The sequence below is a fragment of the Nyctereutes procyonoides genome, unplaced genomic scaffold (assembly GCF_905146905.1).
Source record: "Nyctereutes procyonoides isolate TBG_1078 unplaced genomic scaffold, NYPRO_anot_genome, whole genome shotgun sequence".
Lineage (NCBI taxonomy): Eukaryota > Metazoa > Chordata > Mammalia > Carnivora > Canidae > Nyctereutes > Nyctereutes procyonoides.
In genome coordinates, this window is record NW_026575024.1 from 28426641 (window position 1) to 28443563 (window position 16923).

At 38.6% G+C, this 16923-nt stretch overlaps 1 protein-coding gene across 1 annotated transcript in view; it reads right to left on the reverse strand.

The window, feature by feature from the left end:
- Positions 1–1251: 1251 nt before the first annotated feature.
- Positions 1252–16923, reverse strand: part of LOC129522404 (tyrosine-protein phosphatase non-receptor type substrate 1-like) — a 50211-nt gene continuing 34539 nt past the window's right edge. The window contains 2 exon segments of the mRNA XM_055344644.1: positions 1252–1513; positions 1515–1572. Of these exon segments, the coding sequence (XP_055200619.1) occupies positions 1252–1513; positions 1515–1572 (320 nt within the window).

Sequence of the window (16923 nt, forward strand, 5' to 3'; positions counted from 1 at the left end):
CTCAGGCTCAGAAATTTTAGATATCTTTTCAGGCTCACAAAGCAGTGAGAAGTCCAAATCATGTCTGTAAAATACTATGCTGATCATTGTTGCCTCTGTAGATCAAGAAAGGACAGGATACCCAGACTTCCAGGGAGGAACTAGGAGCATAAGAACATACTAGGCACAGCAGTGTTTATCTACACTGGTAGTGAATGGAGTATAGATGTGTTTCTGTTGAGAGAGTTTCAAGGCTCCAGTGCTCAGCTTGGGATTTGGGCTCAACAGAATATGAGGAAATACTAAAACGCCCCCTGGCAAGAAGCCATTCTTGAAAAAAAATGAAGAGGTCATTCAAGGGAACATAGACTCCCTGGCTTAGGGATCTCAGCTATTACCAGGCCTCCCACCACCGAGCTCCTGAAATCCACTTTGTGGATAAATGAGACCTAAAAGGAGGTTAGCACATCATAAATAGGAGACCTCCCTGGGGAGTTGGATTGGGTGCACTTCATTTCTAACAGATATTTAGATATTGTTTATATATTTATTTATTTATATAATTTTTGGATTGTTTGGGTGTGTGTGTGTGTGAGAGAGAGAGAGAGAGGGAGAGAAGGAGCATGTTTTACTTTTATAATTTAAAATTTCAAGATTTAGAAAAGAAAATTTTAAGTAAAGGTCATGGTGCCTTCTTCAGTAAGTCATGTAGGTCTTGCCATTGGCTATTTCTCAGACTTACCCAGATGAGTAGAAACCAAAAATGTCATTTTTGCAGTGGCCTCCTGTAGCCCATCTTGTTCTACCTGGCAAGTGAGCACTGTGTCCTCTTGGTGGTTAGTTCCATCCACCAAGATCCAGCTCTACACAGTATATAGTCCATCACTACTCATGCTGGGGGTCAGGGTCTTATCTATCTGGGAGATATTTCCATTCTTCAGCCAGATCAGCTGTATGCCCTCGGGGTAGAACTTCTTTGCCTTGCAGATGACATTTATCTTGTTCTTTGGGATGAGATGTTCAAAAATAGACATGTTGGATAGAACTGAAATAGTATAGGACAAAGGCTCAGACTCTGTGAAACAATCATATGCACCTTGCTTATTACTCGGTGGCCATTTACTTAGCACCTACCTAGCATGTGGCAATCCCTTACACATAGTAGGTGCTTAATAGCTAAAAAGATATTATTATTATTTAGACCTGTTTACCAAAGTAAATCTTGGGAGAACTGTTCTCCAAAGCTAGGTCAAAGCCTGGTCACCTGTGATGTCATCTATCTAGTATAGTCTCAGACAAATCAGCATTCTTTTGAAGAGGATAATGTAGGCTTAGATGATTCACATCGCAGGTGACATAAGAGTAGAAGTCCTGTAGAGTGAGGACCACCTCAGTAGTACTGGAGATTTTGTAGGTATTGCTGTTCTTCACCTGGACAATGTGGGTCTGGAGGGATGAGATTTCCTTCCCATTTTTGAACCACTTCAGGGTGATATCTTTGGGAAAGAAGCCATAGGACATGCAGCTGAAATTCAGTTTGCCCAATTAGAGCCCTCTCCAAGGGGCCTATTACCACAGGCAGAGAGGGCAGGACTACAAGAAGAAAGAATAATACACAGTTAATGTTGGTAAGCCAGGCAATATTATATGTGCTTTATATACTTTAAATTCTGACAACTCTGTGATTAGGTATGATAATGTACATTCTATAAACAAGGAAATGGAGGCTAATAGAAGCAAGGAACATCCTAAAAATTGGCAGAACCATGACTAGGATGCAGGGTTCTCTGATCACATAGCTTGTACGCTTTTCTCAGGCCACATTATTTCTCTGTTCAGAGCCATGTTGCTATATCTTTCTTACTTTTGGTATTCATCAGTCCTGTTACTCATTCTCATTTAATAAAGTTTTTTAACGATATGTAACTAGCAAAATCCTAGAACAGAATATAATCTCTAATGTGGAACTTTACAAAAATGTCCTTTAGATTGAGCGACAGGACACTTACTTTCACTGTATCTGTTCAACAATGTACCGGTGATTCTGGCCAATGCAGTGAGACAAGAAGAAGTAATTGAATATGTAATAATTGGGAAGGAAGAAAAAAATGTAATGTAAACAGAAAATACAAGTCAATCTGTTGACTAAAAGACTAATGGATTGGAAAACCCACATATACATGGGAGTTTGGGGATCAGTGACAAAAGTGAGCCAGGCAACATGTGATGTTGGGGGAAGTTATCTTTTTATAGTTCTTGTTGAACACAGAGATCCCAACAGATTAAATTCTTACATCTGAAACTTGATGTCTTTGGGATGAGAAAAAGCTTTAAGATAAGATCCTTAAAAAGCCCCACAGATTTGTAAAGTCAACGTTAAAGGTTTATTTTTGTTTTTATTTATTTTTTAAAACTATTGTATTTACTTATTCATGAGAGACACACACACACACAGAGACAGAAATACAGCCAAAGGGGAAAGGAGGCCTCCCACAGGGAGCCTGATGCAGAACTCAATTCCAGGACCCCGGTATCATGACCTGAGCCAAAGGCAGATGCTTAACCACTGAACCACCCAGGTGCCCCAACTTTAAAGGTTTATAAAGGTAAGTGTAACAATGATAAAAATTATATATGATAAGAAACACCATAAACAAAATTTAAAGGCAAGCAATAAACAAGAAAGAGGGAAAAAAAACAAATGTAAGAAGTTAATGTAACAGAAAACAAGCATGAAAGAAAGATATTTGACAAAATCAAAAGTTATTTCTCTGAAAGTTACAATCTTCTGGTGAGGATAAGAAAGGGAGAGAGAAAGATGAGGTAATGGAGAGAGAGGAAGGAAGAGAAAAAGGGAGAGTGTGGAATGCAGTCAATACCAGGAGTGTAAAGGGGGCATTCCTATAGATCATGCAGATATTAAAATGATAAAAAGAGAATATCATGAACAGCTTTGCCAATATTAGATGTAAAATTTAGAAATGGAAACTACCTAGAAAATGTAACTTATCAAAATTGAATAAAAGGTGCTAGATTGCTTGTCAGTCGAGTCTGACTCTTGATTTTGGCTCAGGTCATAATCTTAGGTCCTGGGATCAAGCCCTGCTTTGGGTTTCATGATCAGTGGGAAGTTGACTTGAGGATTCTCTCTTTCCCTCTCCCTCTGCCCTTCTCCCAGCTTGTGCACTCTCTCTCTAGTAAACAAAATCTTAAAAAAAAAAAACTGAATGAGAATAGGACATGAAGAGTCCCCAAATCATTAAAGATAATGAATTAGTAATTTAAAAAATTCTCCCTATAATGAAAACTTTAGATCTGGACGATTTCACAGACAATATCGGCAAAACATTTGACTGACATAATTTCAATCTTACACAAGCTTTTCTAGAGCACTCTCTTGCACCATACACAAAGATAAACTCAAAATGGATGAAAGATTTAAATGTGAGACAAGACTCCATCAAAATCCTAGAAGAGAACACAGGCAACACCCTTTTTGAACTTGGCCACAGTAACTTCTTGCAAGATACATCCACGAAAGCAAAAGAAACAAAAGCAAAAATGAACTATTGGGACTTCATCAAGATAAGAAGCTTTTGCACAGCAAAGGATACAGTCAACAAAACTAAAAGACAACCTACAGAATGGGAGAAGATATTTGCAAATAACATATCAGATAAAGGGCTAGTTTCCAAAATCTATAAAGAACTTATTAAACTCAACAGCAAAGAAACAAACAATCCAATCATGAAATGGGCAAAAGACATGAAGAGAAACCTCACAGAGGAAGACATAGACATGGCCAACATGCACATGAGAAAATGCTCCGCATCACTTGCCATCAGGGAAATACAAATCAAAACCACAATGAGATACCACTTCACACCAGTGAGAATGGGAAAAATTAACAAGGCAGGAAACAACAAATGTTGGAGAGGATGCGGAGAAAAGGGAACCCTCTTACACTGTTGGAGGGAATGTGAACTGGTGCAGCCACTCTGGAAAACTGTGTGGAGGTTCCTCAAAGAATTAAAAATAGACCTGCCCTACGACCCAGCAATTGCACTGTTAGGGATTTACCCCAAAGATTCAGATGCAATGAAACGCCGGGACACCTGCACCCTGATGTTTCTAGCAGCCATGTCCACAATAGCCAAACTGTGGAAGGAGCCTCGGTGCCCATCGAAAGATGAATGGATAAAGAAGATGTGGTTTATGTATACAATGGAATATTACTCAGCCATTAGAAACGACAAATACCCACCATTTGCTTCAACATGGATGGAACTGGAGGGTATTATGCTGAGTGAAGTAAGTCAATCGGAGAAGGACAAACAGTGTATGTTCTCATTCATTTGGGGAATATGAATAATAGTGAAGGGGAATATAAGGGAAGGGAGAAGAAATGTGTGGGAGATATCAGAAAGGGAGACAGAACATAAAGACTTCTAACTCTGGGAAATGAACTAGGGGTGGTGGAAGGGGAGGAGGGCGGGGGGTGGGGGTGAATGGGTGACGGGCACGGAGGGGGACACCTGACGGGATGAGCACTGGGTGTTATTCTGTATGTTGGTAAATTGAACACCAATAAAAATTAATTTATAAAAAAAAAACCTATATCAAGGCAGTATGTTCTTCTTTAAAATTTTATTTATTTATTTATTTATTTATTTATTTATTTATTTATTTATTTATTTATTTATTTATGAGAGACAGAGAGAGAGGCAGAGACATAGGCAGAGGGAGAAGTAGACTCCCCACAGGGAGCCAGATGCAGAACTTGATCCTGGTATCCTGGGATCATGTCTTGAGACGAAGGCAGACGATCAACTCTTGAGGTGCCCAGGCGTCCTGGCAGTCAGTATGTTCTTTTTTTTTTAATTATTGATTCATTTGAGAGAGAGAGAGAGAGAGAGAACGAGCGGGGTGGGCTGGAGAGGGGCAGAAGGAGAGGGAGAAGCAGGCTTTCCACTGAACAGAGAGCCATACTCAGGCTTGATCCCAGAACCCTGGGATCAGAACTTGAGCTGAAGGCAGATGCTTAACTGACTGAGCCACTCAGGCACCCCAAGGTGGTATGTTCTTTTGACAATTCATTTTCCTATGTACTACCTCTTCAAGTCACCTAACATTGCATTCACAAGAATTTATCATCTGAATAAAGATAGTAATGGTAGCATCAGTCTTGATACTCTAAGATCAATATTCTTACTTCTATTCATTTGTTCACTTCTATGTGATTGATCCAAACCCAGATGACTTCCTAGTGCCTGAGATCCCACAGATCTATAAAATAGAGATAAGTACAACAGAGTATCTTGGGAATAGACTCAGATGTATGCCATGTGATGCTCCCTGAATTATAGCTGGAGTAAACTTTAAATACACTCTCCTCTTTTGGATTTTCTTATCTGGAGGTTTCTCTATCACTTTTTAAAAAAAATTTTTAGCAGACTTTATTTCTATATGCAAATTGTTTTTTATAATAAATTTATTTTGTATTGGTGTTCAATTTACCAACATACAGAATAACACCTAGTGCTCATCCTGTCAAGTGCTCCCCTCAGTGCCCTCCTCCCCTTCCACCACCCCTAGTTTGTTTCCCAGAGTTAGGAGTCTTTATGTTCTGTCTCCCTTTCTGCTATTTCCCACACATTTCTTCTCCCTTCCCTTATATTCCCTTTCACTATTATTCATATTCCCCAAATGAATGAGAACATACACTGTTTGTCCTTCTCCGATTGACTTACTTCACTCAGCATAATACCCTCCAGTTCCATCCACGTTGAAGCAAATGGTGGGTATTCGTCATTTCTAATGGGTCAGTAATATTCCATTGTACACATAGACCACAGCTTCTTTATCCATTCATCTTTTGATGGACACCGAGGCTCCTTCCACAGTGTGGCTACTGTGGACATTGCTGCTAGAAACATCGGGGTGCAGGTGTCCCGGAGTTTCATTGCATCTGAATCTTTGGGGTAAATCCCCAGCAGTGCAATTGCTGGGTCGTAGGGCAGGTCTATTTTTAACTCTTTGAGGAACCTCCACACAGTTTTCCAGAGTGGCTGCACCAGTTCACATTCCCGCCAACAGTGCAAAAGGGTTCCCTTTTCTCTGCATCCTCTCCAACATTTGTGGTTGCCTGCCTTGTTAATTTTCCCCATTCTCACTGGTGTGAGGTGGTATCTCATTGTGGTTTTAATTTGTATTTCCCTGATGGCAAGTGATGCAGAGCATTTTCTCATGTGCATGTTGGCCATGTCTATGTCTTCCTCTGTGAAATTTCTGTTCATGTCTTTTGCCCATTTCATGATTGGATTGTTTGTTTCTTTGGTGTTGAGTTTAATAAGTTCTTTATAGATCTTAGAAACTAGCCCTTTATCTGATATGTCATTTGCAAATATCTTCTCCCATTCTGTAGGTTGTCTTTTAGTTTTGTTGACTGTATCCTTTGCTGTGCAAAAGCTTCTTATCTTGATGAAGTCCCAATAGTTCATTTTTGCTTTTGTTTCTTTTGCCTTCGTGGATGTATCTTGCAAGAAGTTACTGTGGCCGAGTTCAAAAAGGGTGTTGCCTGTGTTCTCCTCTAGGATTTTGATGGAATCTTGTCTCACATTTAGATCTTTCATCCATTTCGAGTTTATCTTTGTGTATGGTGAAAGAGAGTGGTCTAGTTTCATTCTTCTGCATGTGGATGTCCAATTTTCCCAGCACCATCTATAGCATAAGGTACCTAGGAATAAACCTAACCAAAGAGGTAAAGGATCTATACCCTAAAAACTATAGAACACTTCTGAAAGAAATTGAGGAAGACACAAAGAGATGGAAAAATATTCCATGCTCATGGATTGGCAGAATTAATATTGTGAAAATGTCAATGTTACCCAGGGCAATTTACACGTTTAATACAATCCCTATCAAAATAAAATGGACTTTCTTCAGAGAGTTAGAACAAATAATAGTAAGATTTGTGTGGAATCAGAAAAGACCCCGAATAGCCAGGGAAATTTTAAAAAAGAAAACCATATCTGGGGGCATCACAATGCCAGATTTCAGGTTGTACTACAAAGCTGTGGTCATCAAGACAGTGTGGTACTGGCACAAAAACAGACACATAGATCAATGGGACAGAAGAGAGTACCCAGAAGTGTACCCTCAGCTTTATGGTCAACTAATATTCAATAAAGGAGGAAAGACTATCCTCTGCTCAGATCTTTATTAACTCTCTGCTTTTGCTTGGTGTAGGTTTTACTTGCTGTTCTTTCTCCAGTTCCTTTAGGTGCAAGGTTAGCTTGTGTATTTGAGTTCTTTCCAGTTTTTTGAGGGATGCTTGTCTTGTATTGTGATGTATTTCCCTCTCGGGACTGCTTTTGCTGCATCCCAAACATTTTGAACGGTTGTATCTTCATTCTCATTAGTTTCCATGAATCTTTTAAATTCTTCTCTATTTTCCTGATTATCCTATACGTGTTTGAGTGTCTTCCAAATTTCTTCTTGTGATTGAGTTCAAGTTTCAAAGCATTATGGTCTGAAAATAAGTAGGGGACAATCCCAATCTTTTGGTATCGGTTGAGACCTGATTTGTGACCCAGTATGTGGCCTATTCTGGAGAAAGTTCCATAGTTCCATGTGGACTTGAGAAGAATGTGTATTCAGTTGCGTTTGGATGTAAAGTTCTGTATATATCTGTGAAATCCATCTGGTCCAGTGTATCATTTAAAGCTCTTGTTTCTTTGGAGATGTTGTGCTTAGAATATCTGTCACTTGCAGAAAGTGCCACTATGAAGTCTCTCAGAATTAGTGTATTATTATCTAAGTATGTCTTAACTTTGGTTATTAATTGATTGATATACTTGGCAGCTCCCACATTAGGTGCATAAATATTCATGATTGTTAGGTCTTCTTGTTGGATAGACCCTTTAAGTAGATATAATGTCCCTCTTCATCTTTTACTACAGTCTTTGGGATAAACTTTAATTTATCTGCTATGAAGATGGCTACCCCTGCTTTCTTTTGAGGAAGAAAAGTTGAATGGTAAACGGTTCTCCAACCTTTCAATGTCAGGCTGTAGGTGTCCTTAGGTCTAAAATGAGTGTCTTATAGACAACAAGTAGATGGGTCTTGCTTTTTTTATCCAGTCTGAAACTCTGCGCCTTTTGATGGGGTTGTTAAGCAGATTCATGTTCAGAGTTACTATTGAAAGATATGAATTTGGTGTAATCGTAATACCTATTCAGTCCCTGTTTTTGTGGATAATTCTGTGGGCTTCCTCTTTCTTTTACAGAGCCCCCCTTAACATTTCTTGCACAGCTGGTTTGGTGGCCACATATTTTTTCAGTTTCTGCCTATCTTGTAAGCTTTTTTTTTTTTTCTTGTAAGCTTTTTATCTCTCCTTCTATTCTGAATGAGAGCCTTGCTGGATAAAGTATTCTTGGCTGCATGTTCTTCTCATTTAGGACCCTGAATATATCCTGCCAGCCCTTTCTGGCCTGCCAGGTCTCTATGCAGAGGTCTGCTGTTAATCTAATATTTCTCCCCATATAAGTTAGGGATCTCTTGTCTCTTGCTGCTTTAAGGATTTTTTTCTTTATCTTTGGAATTTGCAAGCTTCACTATTAAATGTGGAGGTGTTGAATGATTTTTATTGATTTTTGGGGGTGGCCTCTCTATCTCCTGCATCTGAATGCCTATTTCCCTCCCCAAATTAGGGAAGTTCTCAGCTATGATTTGTTCAAATATGCTTTCTGTCCCTCTGTCCCTCTCGGTGCCCTCTGGATCTCCAATTATACGTAGATTTTTCCTTCTGAGGCTATCATTTTTTTTCCTTTAACTTTTCCTCATGGTCTTTTGTTTTTCTCTTTTTTTTCCCCTCAGCTTTCTTCCTTGCCTTCAACTTGTCTTCTATGTCACTCACTCTCTCTTCTACCTCATTAACCCTTGTCATTAGGACCTCCAGTTTGGATTGCATCTCATTTAATTGATTTTTAATTTTGGCCTGATTAGATCTAAATTCTGCAGTCATGAAGTCTCTTGAGTCCTTTATGAGCTTTATAAAGGTAGCTCCAGAGACACCAGTAGCTTTATAATTGTGTTTCTGAATTGGCTTTCTGACATTGAATTGTAATCCAAATTCTGTAACTCTGTGGGAGAAAGTACTGTTTCTGATTCTTTCTTTTGTGGTGAGTTCTTTCTAGTCATTTTGCTCAGTTCAGAGTGACTGTATAAGTGGGCTGCATCAAGAATATCAACTGCGATCTAAGTAAATTCCACCCTAGATGATTCCTTTGGTTCTATATACTGTAAGGCCCTCGACTTCCTCTGGAGCTTTCCAGCACTGCTGTCAAGAACTTGCTCTTCCCTTGTTCTTCCAGCTGGTCTTCTCGGGGAGGGGCCTGCTGTGCTGATTCTCAGGTGTGTGCACCTGGGGGAGCTGCCCCGCCCCCCCGCCAGTTTCGGGCTCATCGGGAGCTGTTTATCCTCTGAGGCCTTTGTCACCTGGTGGCCCCACTCCTCCCAGGCACACGGTGACACAAGGAGGAACAACCACACTGGCAGCGGCCAGCTCTCCAGCTCTGGAGTCAGCTCCCACAGTAACTACTGCAGTCTCCCAGTCTGTGCTGGCCAGGATGCTGCCTGGGCAGCGGGGGTGCTGATCTGCACAGCTTGGGGGCACCCAGTGGCAGGAGAGTCCTCGCTGTCCTGTGCCCTCCTCAGCTCCGTCCGTCCCCGGGGGAGCGCAGGATCCTGGGCTGTGTCCCCTCGGCACCCTGGGATCTGGGGCTTGTGCTGCTGGATCCCGCTCCTCGAGCTGGCTCCTGAAGGCAGCAGGGCGCAGCCCCCTCTGCCCGGAGTTGTTGCCTGAGCTTCTCCTGAGGCGCTCCAGCCCTTTACCGAGATCGGCCAGCGGTGTGTGGCACACTTTCCCCAGGGTGCACTTCCTGTATTAGTGACTCCAGGAAACTGGAGGCTCCATTGCTCCTCCTGCAATCCTGCTCGATTTCTCTGCTGAGCACCTTTCCATCAGGGAAGAATCTGGTGCGGATTGTTAAAGTTCCTGCTTCTGCGGGGCTGGGCTTTCCTGTCCTGGAGGCTTTTGCTGTCGGGCCTTAGCCTGGCTCCTTGCCGGGCCCCTCCCCCACTTGATTCTTTTTTCTTTTTTTTCGCCTTCCTACCTTGTTAGAAGCGAAAACCTTTCTCTCTGTAGCGTTCCATCTGTTCTCTCTTTAAATCTCAGGTCGAATTCATAGGTTTTCAGGATGATTTCAAACTTATCTAGGTAAGTTGGTGGGGCCAGGTGAGCTGGGGACTACTCCTCCGCCATCTTGCCCCACCCCCTGATGACATGATATTTTATGTGAAGAACACAAAAGACTCCACCCTAAAATTGCTAGAGCTCATACAGGAATTCAGCAGTGTGGCAGAATCAATGCACAGAAATCAGTTGCATTTCTATACATTAACAATGAGACAGAAGAAAGAGAAATTAAGGAATCAGTCTCATTTACAGGAAGAATAAATATTGTTAAAATGTCTCTGCTACCTAGAACAATCTACACATTCAATGCAATCCCTTTCAAAATACTATCAACATTTTTTTCACAGAGCTGGAACAAATAATCCTAAAATTTGTATGGAACCAGAAAAGACACCCAATTGCCAAAACCAAACCTGGTGGCATTTTAATGCCTAACCTCAAGCTATATTACAAAGCTGTAATCATTAAGACAGTATGGTACTGGCACAAAAACAGTTTCATAGATCAATAGAACAGAACAGAGAACCCAGAAATGGACCCTCAACTCAATGGTCAACCAATCTGTGACAAAGCAGGAAAAAATATCCAGTGGGAAAAGGACAATCTTTTTAATGAATGGTCCTGGGAAAATTTGACAGTCACATGTAGAAGAATGAAATTGGACCGTTCTCTTATACCATACCAAAGATAAACTCAAAGTGGAAGAAAGAACTAAAAGTGAGACAGGAATCCATCGAAATCCTAGAGAAGAACACAGGGAACAACTTCTTTGACCTTGGCCACAGCAACTTCTTGCTATACACATCTCCAGAGGCAAGGGAAAGAAAAGCAAAAATGAACTATTGGGACTTCATCAAGATAAAAAGCTTCTGCACAGCAAGGGAAACAGTCAGTAAAACAAAAAGGCAACTTCTCCAGAATGGGAGAAGATATTTGCAAATGACATATCAGATACAGGGCTAGTATCCAAGATCTATAAAGAACTTATCAAACCCAACTACCAAAGAACAAATAATACCATCAAGAAATGGGCAGAAGACTTGAACAGACATTTCTCCAAAGAAGATATACAAATGGCCAGCAGACACATGAGAAAATGCTCCACATCACTTGGTACCAGGGAAATACAAATCAAAACCACAGTGAGGGCATCTGGGTGGCTCAGTGGTTGAGCATCTGCCTTCAGCTTAGGTTGTGATCCTGGGGTCCTGGGATCTAATCCCACAGCAGGCTCCCCAGAGGGAGCCTGCTTCTCTCTGTCTCTCTGTATTGCTCATGAATGAATAAATAAAATCTTAAAAAAAACCACACCACAATAAGATGCCACCTCACAGCAGTCAGAATGGCTAAAATTTAAAAGACAGGAAACAACAGATATTGGCAAGGATGTGTAGAAAGGGAACCCTTTTACACTGTTGGTGGAATGCAAACTGGTATAGTCACTCTGGGAAACAGTATGGGGGTTCCTCAAGAAGTAAAAATAGATCTACCCCATGACTCAGCAATTGCACTACTAGATATTTACCCTAAAGATACAAATGTAGGGGATCCCTGGGTGGCTCAGCGGTTTAGCACCTGCCTTTGGCCCAGGGCGCAATCCTGGAGTCCTGGGATCGAGTCCTGCGTTGGGCTCCCGGCATGGAGCCTATTTCTCCCTCCTCCTGTGTCTCTGCCTCTCTCTCTCTCTCTCAAATAAATAAATAAATAAATAAATAAATAAATAAATAAATCTTAAAAAAATAAAGATACAAATGTAGTGATCTGAAGGGACACCTGTACCGCAATGTTCCTAGCACCAATGTCCACAATAGCCAAACTGTGGAAAGAGCCAAGATGTTCATCGACAGATGAATGGATAAAGAAGATGTGGGGTGTGTGTGTGTGTGTGTGTGTATATATATATATATATATATATATATATATATATATATATAGAATGGAATATTACTCAGCCATCAGAAAGGACAAATACTTATCATTTACACTGATGTGGGTGGAACTGGAGGGTATTAAGCTGAGTGAAATAAATCAATTGGAGAAAGACAATTATCCTACGGTTTTACTCATAAGAAACAGTACAGAGGATCATATGGGAAGAGAGGGAAAACTGAATGGGAAGAAATCAGAGAGGGAGACATCATGAGAGACTCTTAAGTCTGGGGAACAAACTAAGGATTACTAGAGGGGAGGTGGGTGAGGAAATGGGGTAATTGGGTGATGAGTATTACAGAGGGTACATGATGGGTTGAGCACTAGGTGTTATATGCAACTGATTAATTATTGAACACCACATCTGAAACTAATAATGTATTTATATGTTGGCTAATTGAATTTAAATTAAAAAAAAGAAAAAAATAAAATGTTAGAAGGCTTGGAGCTATTAGTTAATCTATCTTCCAATACACTGTTTAATGTAGTACTGAGTAAGTGATACAAGCTGTCAGTGGGTGAGTGGCTAATAGCTCTGCTAGTATCTAATTTATTTTTCTTCAAAAAGTTGCATCCCTCTGCACCAACACCCTCTCACCCACCCTGTGCTGTGTCTACAGGAAAAACAACAAAACTTTATTGAATGACATTATAGAAGACCTTAATGAATGAAAAGGTATATCATGCTCATTGATGGAAAGATGGTAGTGTAAAGATATGTATGATATTGTAAAGAGATGTATATTTAGACATATGACAAGATATTAACATTTCAATTACTAATTGTTAGTCAATGCTATCCTAATTAAAATTCTAAAAGATGTGTGCATGTGCTGAACTTAACAAAGATATACTAAATTTTTCATGTAAATGAAAAAGGCCAAGCATAACGAAGAATAGAATAGGATGGAATTACTTGTTTTAGCATGTAAAACTTAAAATAGAGCTGTAGTTGTCAAGATAGTGGTTATTATCTTATTATCCACAACAACAACAAACATTGGAACAAATTACGAAGCCTCTGATCAGACCAACTCATATATGGAAGCTTGATTTTTAACAAGTTTGCACCACAGAGCACTGGACACAAGGAATCTTTTCCCCTAGAAACCAAGGTGGGACAATTAGGTATTGATATGGAAAAAAACAAAATTGTACTCCTATGTCATATCAGAAATGTGTATTACAGCCTAAATGTGAAGGGCACAACCATAAGGCTTAAATGAGGTATATAAGGGTGTATCTTTGAAGGTAAGGAAAGATGTCTTAGACAAGCACTAAAAGCTATAACCAATGAAGGAAAAGATTGACAAATTTGACCACATTGAAATTAAAACCTTTGTTTTGTTAAATTCTCAAGATGGATGCTTTGATTACTAGTTTTTAGTCTTGTCTTTCCTAATTTAGACATTTAGAACTATATATTTCCTCTAAGTACAGTGGTAGCTGCATGCCTTAAGTTTAAGATTTCATTATTATTTAATTCAGAGTATTTTCTAATTTCCACTGTAATTTCTTTAGATGGTTTGTTCTGATTATCTCTTCAAATATCTAATACATGGAAATTTTCTGATGATCACTTTTGTAATTCATTTTTAGTTTAATTCCACTCTGACCAGAAAATATCGATATTTTGAAATGTGTTGAGACTCGCTTCATGAACCAGTGCATAAGTAATTTTGGTTAATGTTCTACATGCACTTAAAAAGAATATATATTTCCCAGTTGTTGGGTGTAGTGCTCTGTATATGTCAATTAGCTCAAATTTGTTAATTATACTGATCCAATCTTTTGTATCCTTACTGATGTTTCATCTGCCTGTCCTAATAGCTACTGAGAGCTATTGTGGTTGGCAATTTTTCAGATGATCCACTTGCTTAGATCTGAAATCTAGTCAATAATGTTTGATATTTTTCAGAGTTCACAACTGCACCTTTTTGGTTAAATTTGTTCCTAAATATTTTTCCTTTTTAATTTTATTGTAAACAGAGATATTTTCTTAATTTTATTTTCAGATTGTTGATCTTAAATATTGAAATACAATTGGTTTTTGTGTATTGACCTTGTATCCTCAAACTTGTTGAACTCATTTAGTAGTTTTGATTGCTCTTTTTGTGGATTCTTAGAAATTTTCTAAATAGAAGATCATGTTATTTGTGAATAGAGATAATTTTACTTCTAATTTGGATGTCTTTTTTACCTACTTACCCGGGCTGGAGCCTTTAGTACAATGTTGAATAGAATTGATGAAAATAGTGATCCTTGTCTTGTTCTTGATCTAACTAATGGGGAAAGCATCTAGCCTTTCACCATGAAATATGAGGTCATCTATGGGTTATGAGTGTTTGCCTTTTACTGGGTTGGGGAAGTTACCTTATATTTCTACTTTGTTAAGTATTTTTATAATGAAAGAGTTTTAAATTTTGTCAATGTTTTTTATGTGTCTCTTGGGAGGAGCATGTGGTTTTCTTTTTATCCTATTGATAACATACATTAATTGATTTTTGGATATTCAAATGAACTTGCATGAATGGGTTAAGTCCCACTTGTGGTGTATGGGGTATGGTGTATGATGCTTTTTATGTGTTACTGGATTCACTTTGTTAGTATTTTGTTGAGGATTTTCATGTTTATATTCATGAGGTATCTTTGCCTGTGTTTTTTTCTTTGTGATGTCCTTGCCTGGCTTTGATATCAGGAGACTTATGCAATCACTAATATAACCTGTTTACTTGTCATAGGTAGTTCAAATACTCTATTTCTTCATGAGTCAATTTTGGTAGTTGTCCATTCATCAAAGTTATCTAGTTAACCAGTACACAATAGCTCACAGTATTTCTTTATATCCTTTTTAATTTCTGTAAGGTCAGTAGTAATGTCCCTTATTTCATTTGATTCTAGTAATTTGTCTTCTTTATTTTTTCTGGTCAGTCTAGCTAAACGTTTGCCAATTTTGTTGATATTTTTAAAGAGCCAATTTAGTTTTTATTGACTTTATTTTTCCATTCTTTATTTCATTAATTTCCATTGCAATTCTTACCATTTTCTTCCTTCTCTTTTCTTCAGGTTTAACTTGCTGCTCTTTTTCAAGTGTCTTAAGTGGAAGGTTGCATTATAGATCTGAGACCATCTTGTTAAATAACAGGTGTTTACAGCTATAAATTTCCCTCTAAGCAATTTGTTAGCTGTGTTCTATAAGTTTTTGCATATTTTTTCATTTTCATCATCACAAAAGATTTCATAATTTCCTTTTTGATTTCTTTTTTGACTCTGATGATTTAGGAATGTACTAGTTTCCACATATTTGTTAGTTTTTCATATTTCTTCTTAAAATTCATTTCTAATTGCATTCTATTGTGGTTGGAGAATATAGTTCGTATTATTTCTGTTGTCTTAAATTTACTGAGTTTTGTTTTATGTATTATTGGATGGTATATCATAGAGAATGTTCCATGTGCATTTGAGAAGAATGGGTATTCTGCTGATGTTGGGTGAAGTGTTCTTTAGATGCTTGCTGGGGCTAGTTGCTTTTTATTACTGTTCAACTCCTCTATTTACTTGTTTGTTTTCTGCATAATTGTTCTATATATTACCCAAAGTGGAATATTGAAATCTCTAAATATTATTGTTGAATTATCTATTTCTCCCTTTATTTCTGTTAATTTTTACTTTACATATTTTGGTGCTCTGTTGCTATGTACATATAAGTTTATAATGGTCTTATCTCGCTGATGGATTGAAACTTTCATCGTGACCCTTTTAACCTCAAATAACATTTTTTTGTTTTAATGTCTATATTCTCTGATATTAATATAGATACTTTTGCTTTCTTGTGATTGCCTTTTGCATGATATATCTTTTGCTTCCTTTTACTTTCAATCTGTTTGTATCACTGAATCTAAAGTATATCTCCTGTAAACAGCATATGGTTGGATCTTTTTTTATTTTTATTTTTATTTTTTTTTATTTTTTATTTTTTATTTTTTGCAATTAGCAAGAGGGTTTATTGAACGTTTGGATCTTTTTTTAAAAGTGCAGCACAAGGGGCACCTGGGTGGCTTAGTTGGTTAAGCAGCTGACTCGTGACTTTAGCGCAAGTCCTGATCTCAGGTCAATGAGACTAAGCCCTGCTTTGGGCTCCACCCTGGGTGTGGAGTCTGCTTAAGATCCTCTCTTTCCCTCTGTCCCTGCACCTTCCTCCCATCCCCCCACTCACACACATGCTTTCTCTCTCTATTTATTTATTTTTAAAATTTTATTTATTTATTTGAGAGAGAGAGAGACAGAGACAGAGACAGAGAGACAGAGAGAAGGAGCAGGGGGAGAGGGAGAAGCAGACTTTCTGACCAGCAGGGAGCCCAACTTGGGGCTTGATCCTGAGATTCCAGGACCATGACCTGAGCTGAAGGCAGATGCTTAACTGACTGAGCCACTCAGGCACCCCTTTCTCTCTTTCGCTTAAAAAAAAAAATCCAACATGACCATCTCTGCCTTTTGACTAGAATATTTAATCCATTCACATTTAACAGTTTTGATATAGTTAGGTTTATGCCTGCAATTTTACTTTTTGGTTCCTATATTTCTCATATCTTTTTTGTTCCTCTCTTTCTCCTTCACTTATTTCTTTGGCATTAAGTAAATATTTTCCAATTGTGCATCTTATTAAAAAATTTAGTATGAGTCATTTCCTTAGTGGTCATTCTAGAGCTTATGATATACATGCTGACTCATCAGAATCAGCTTCAGATTGATATTAA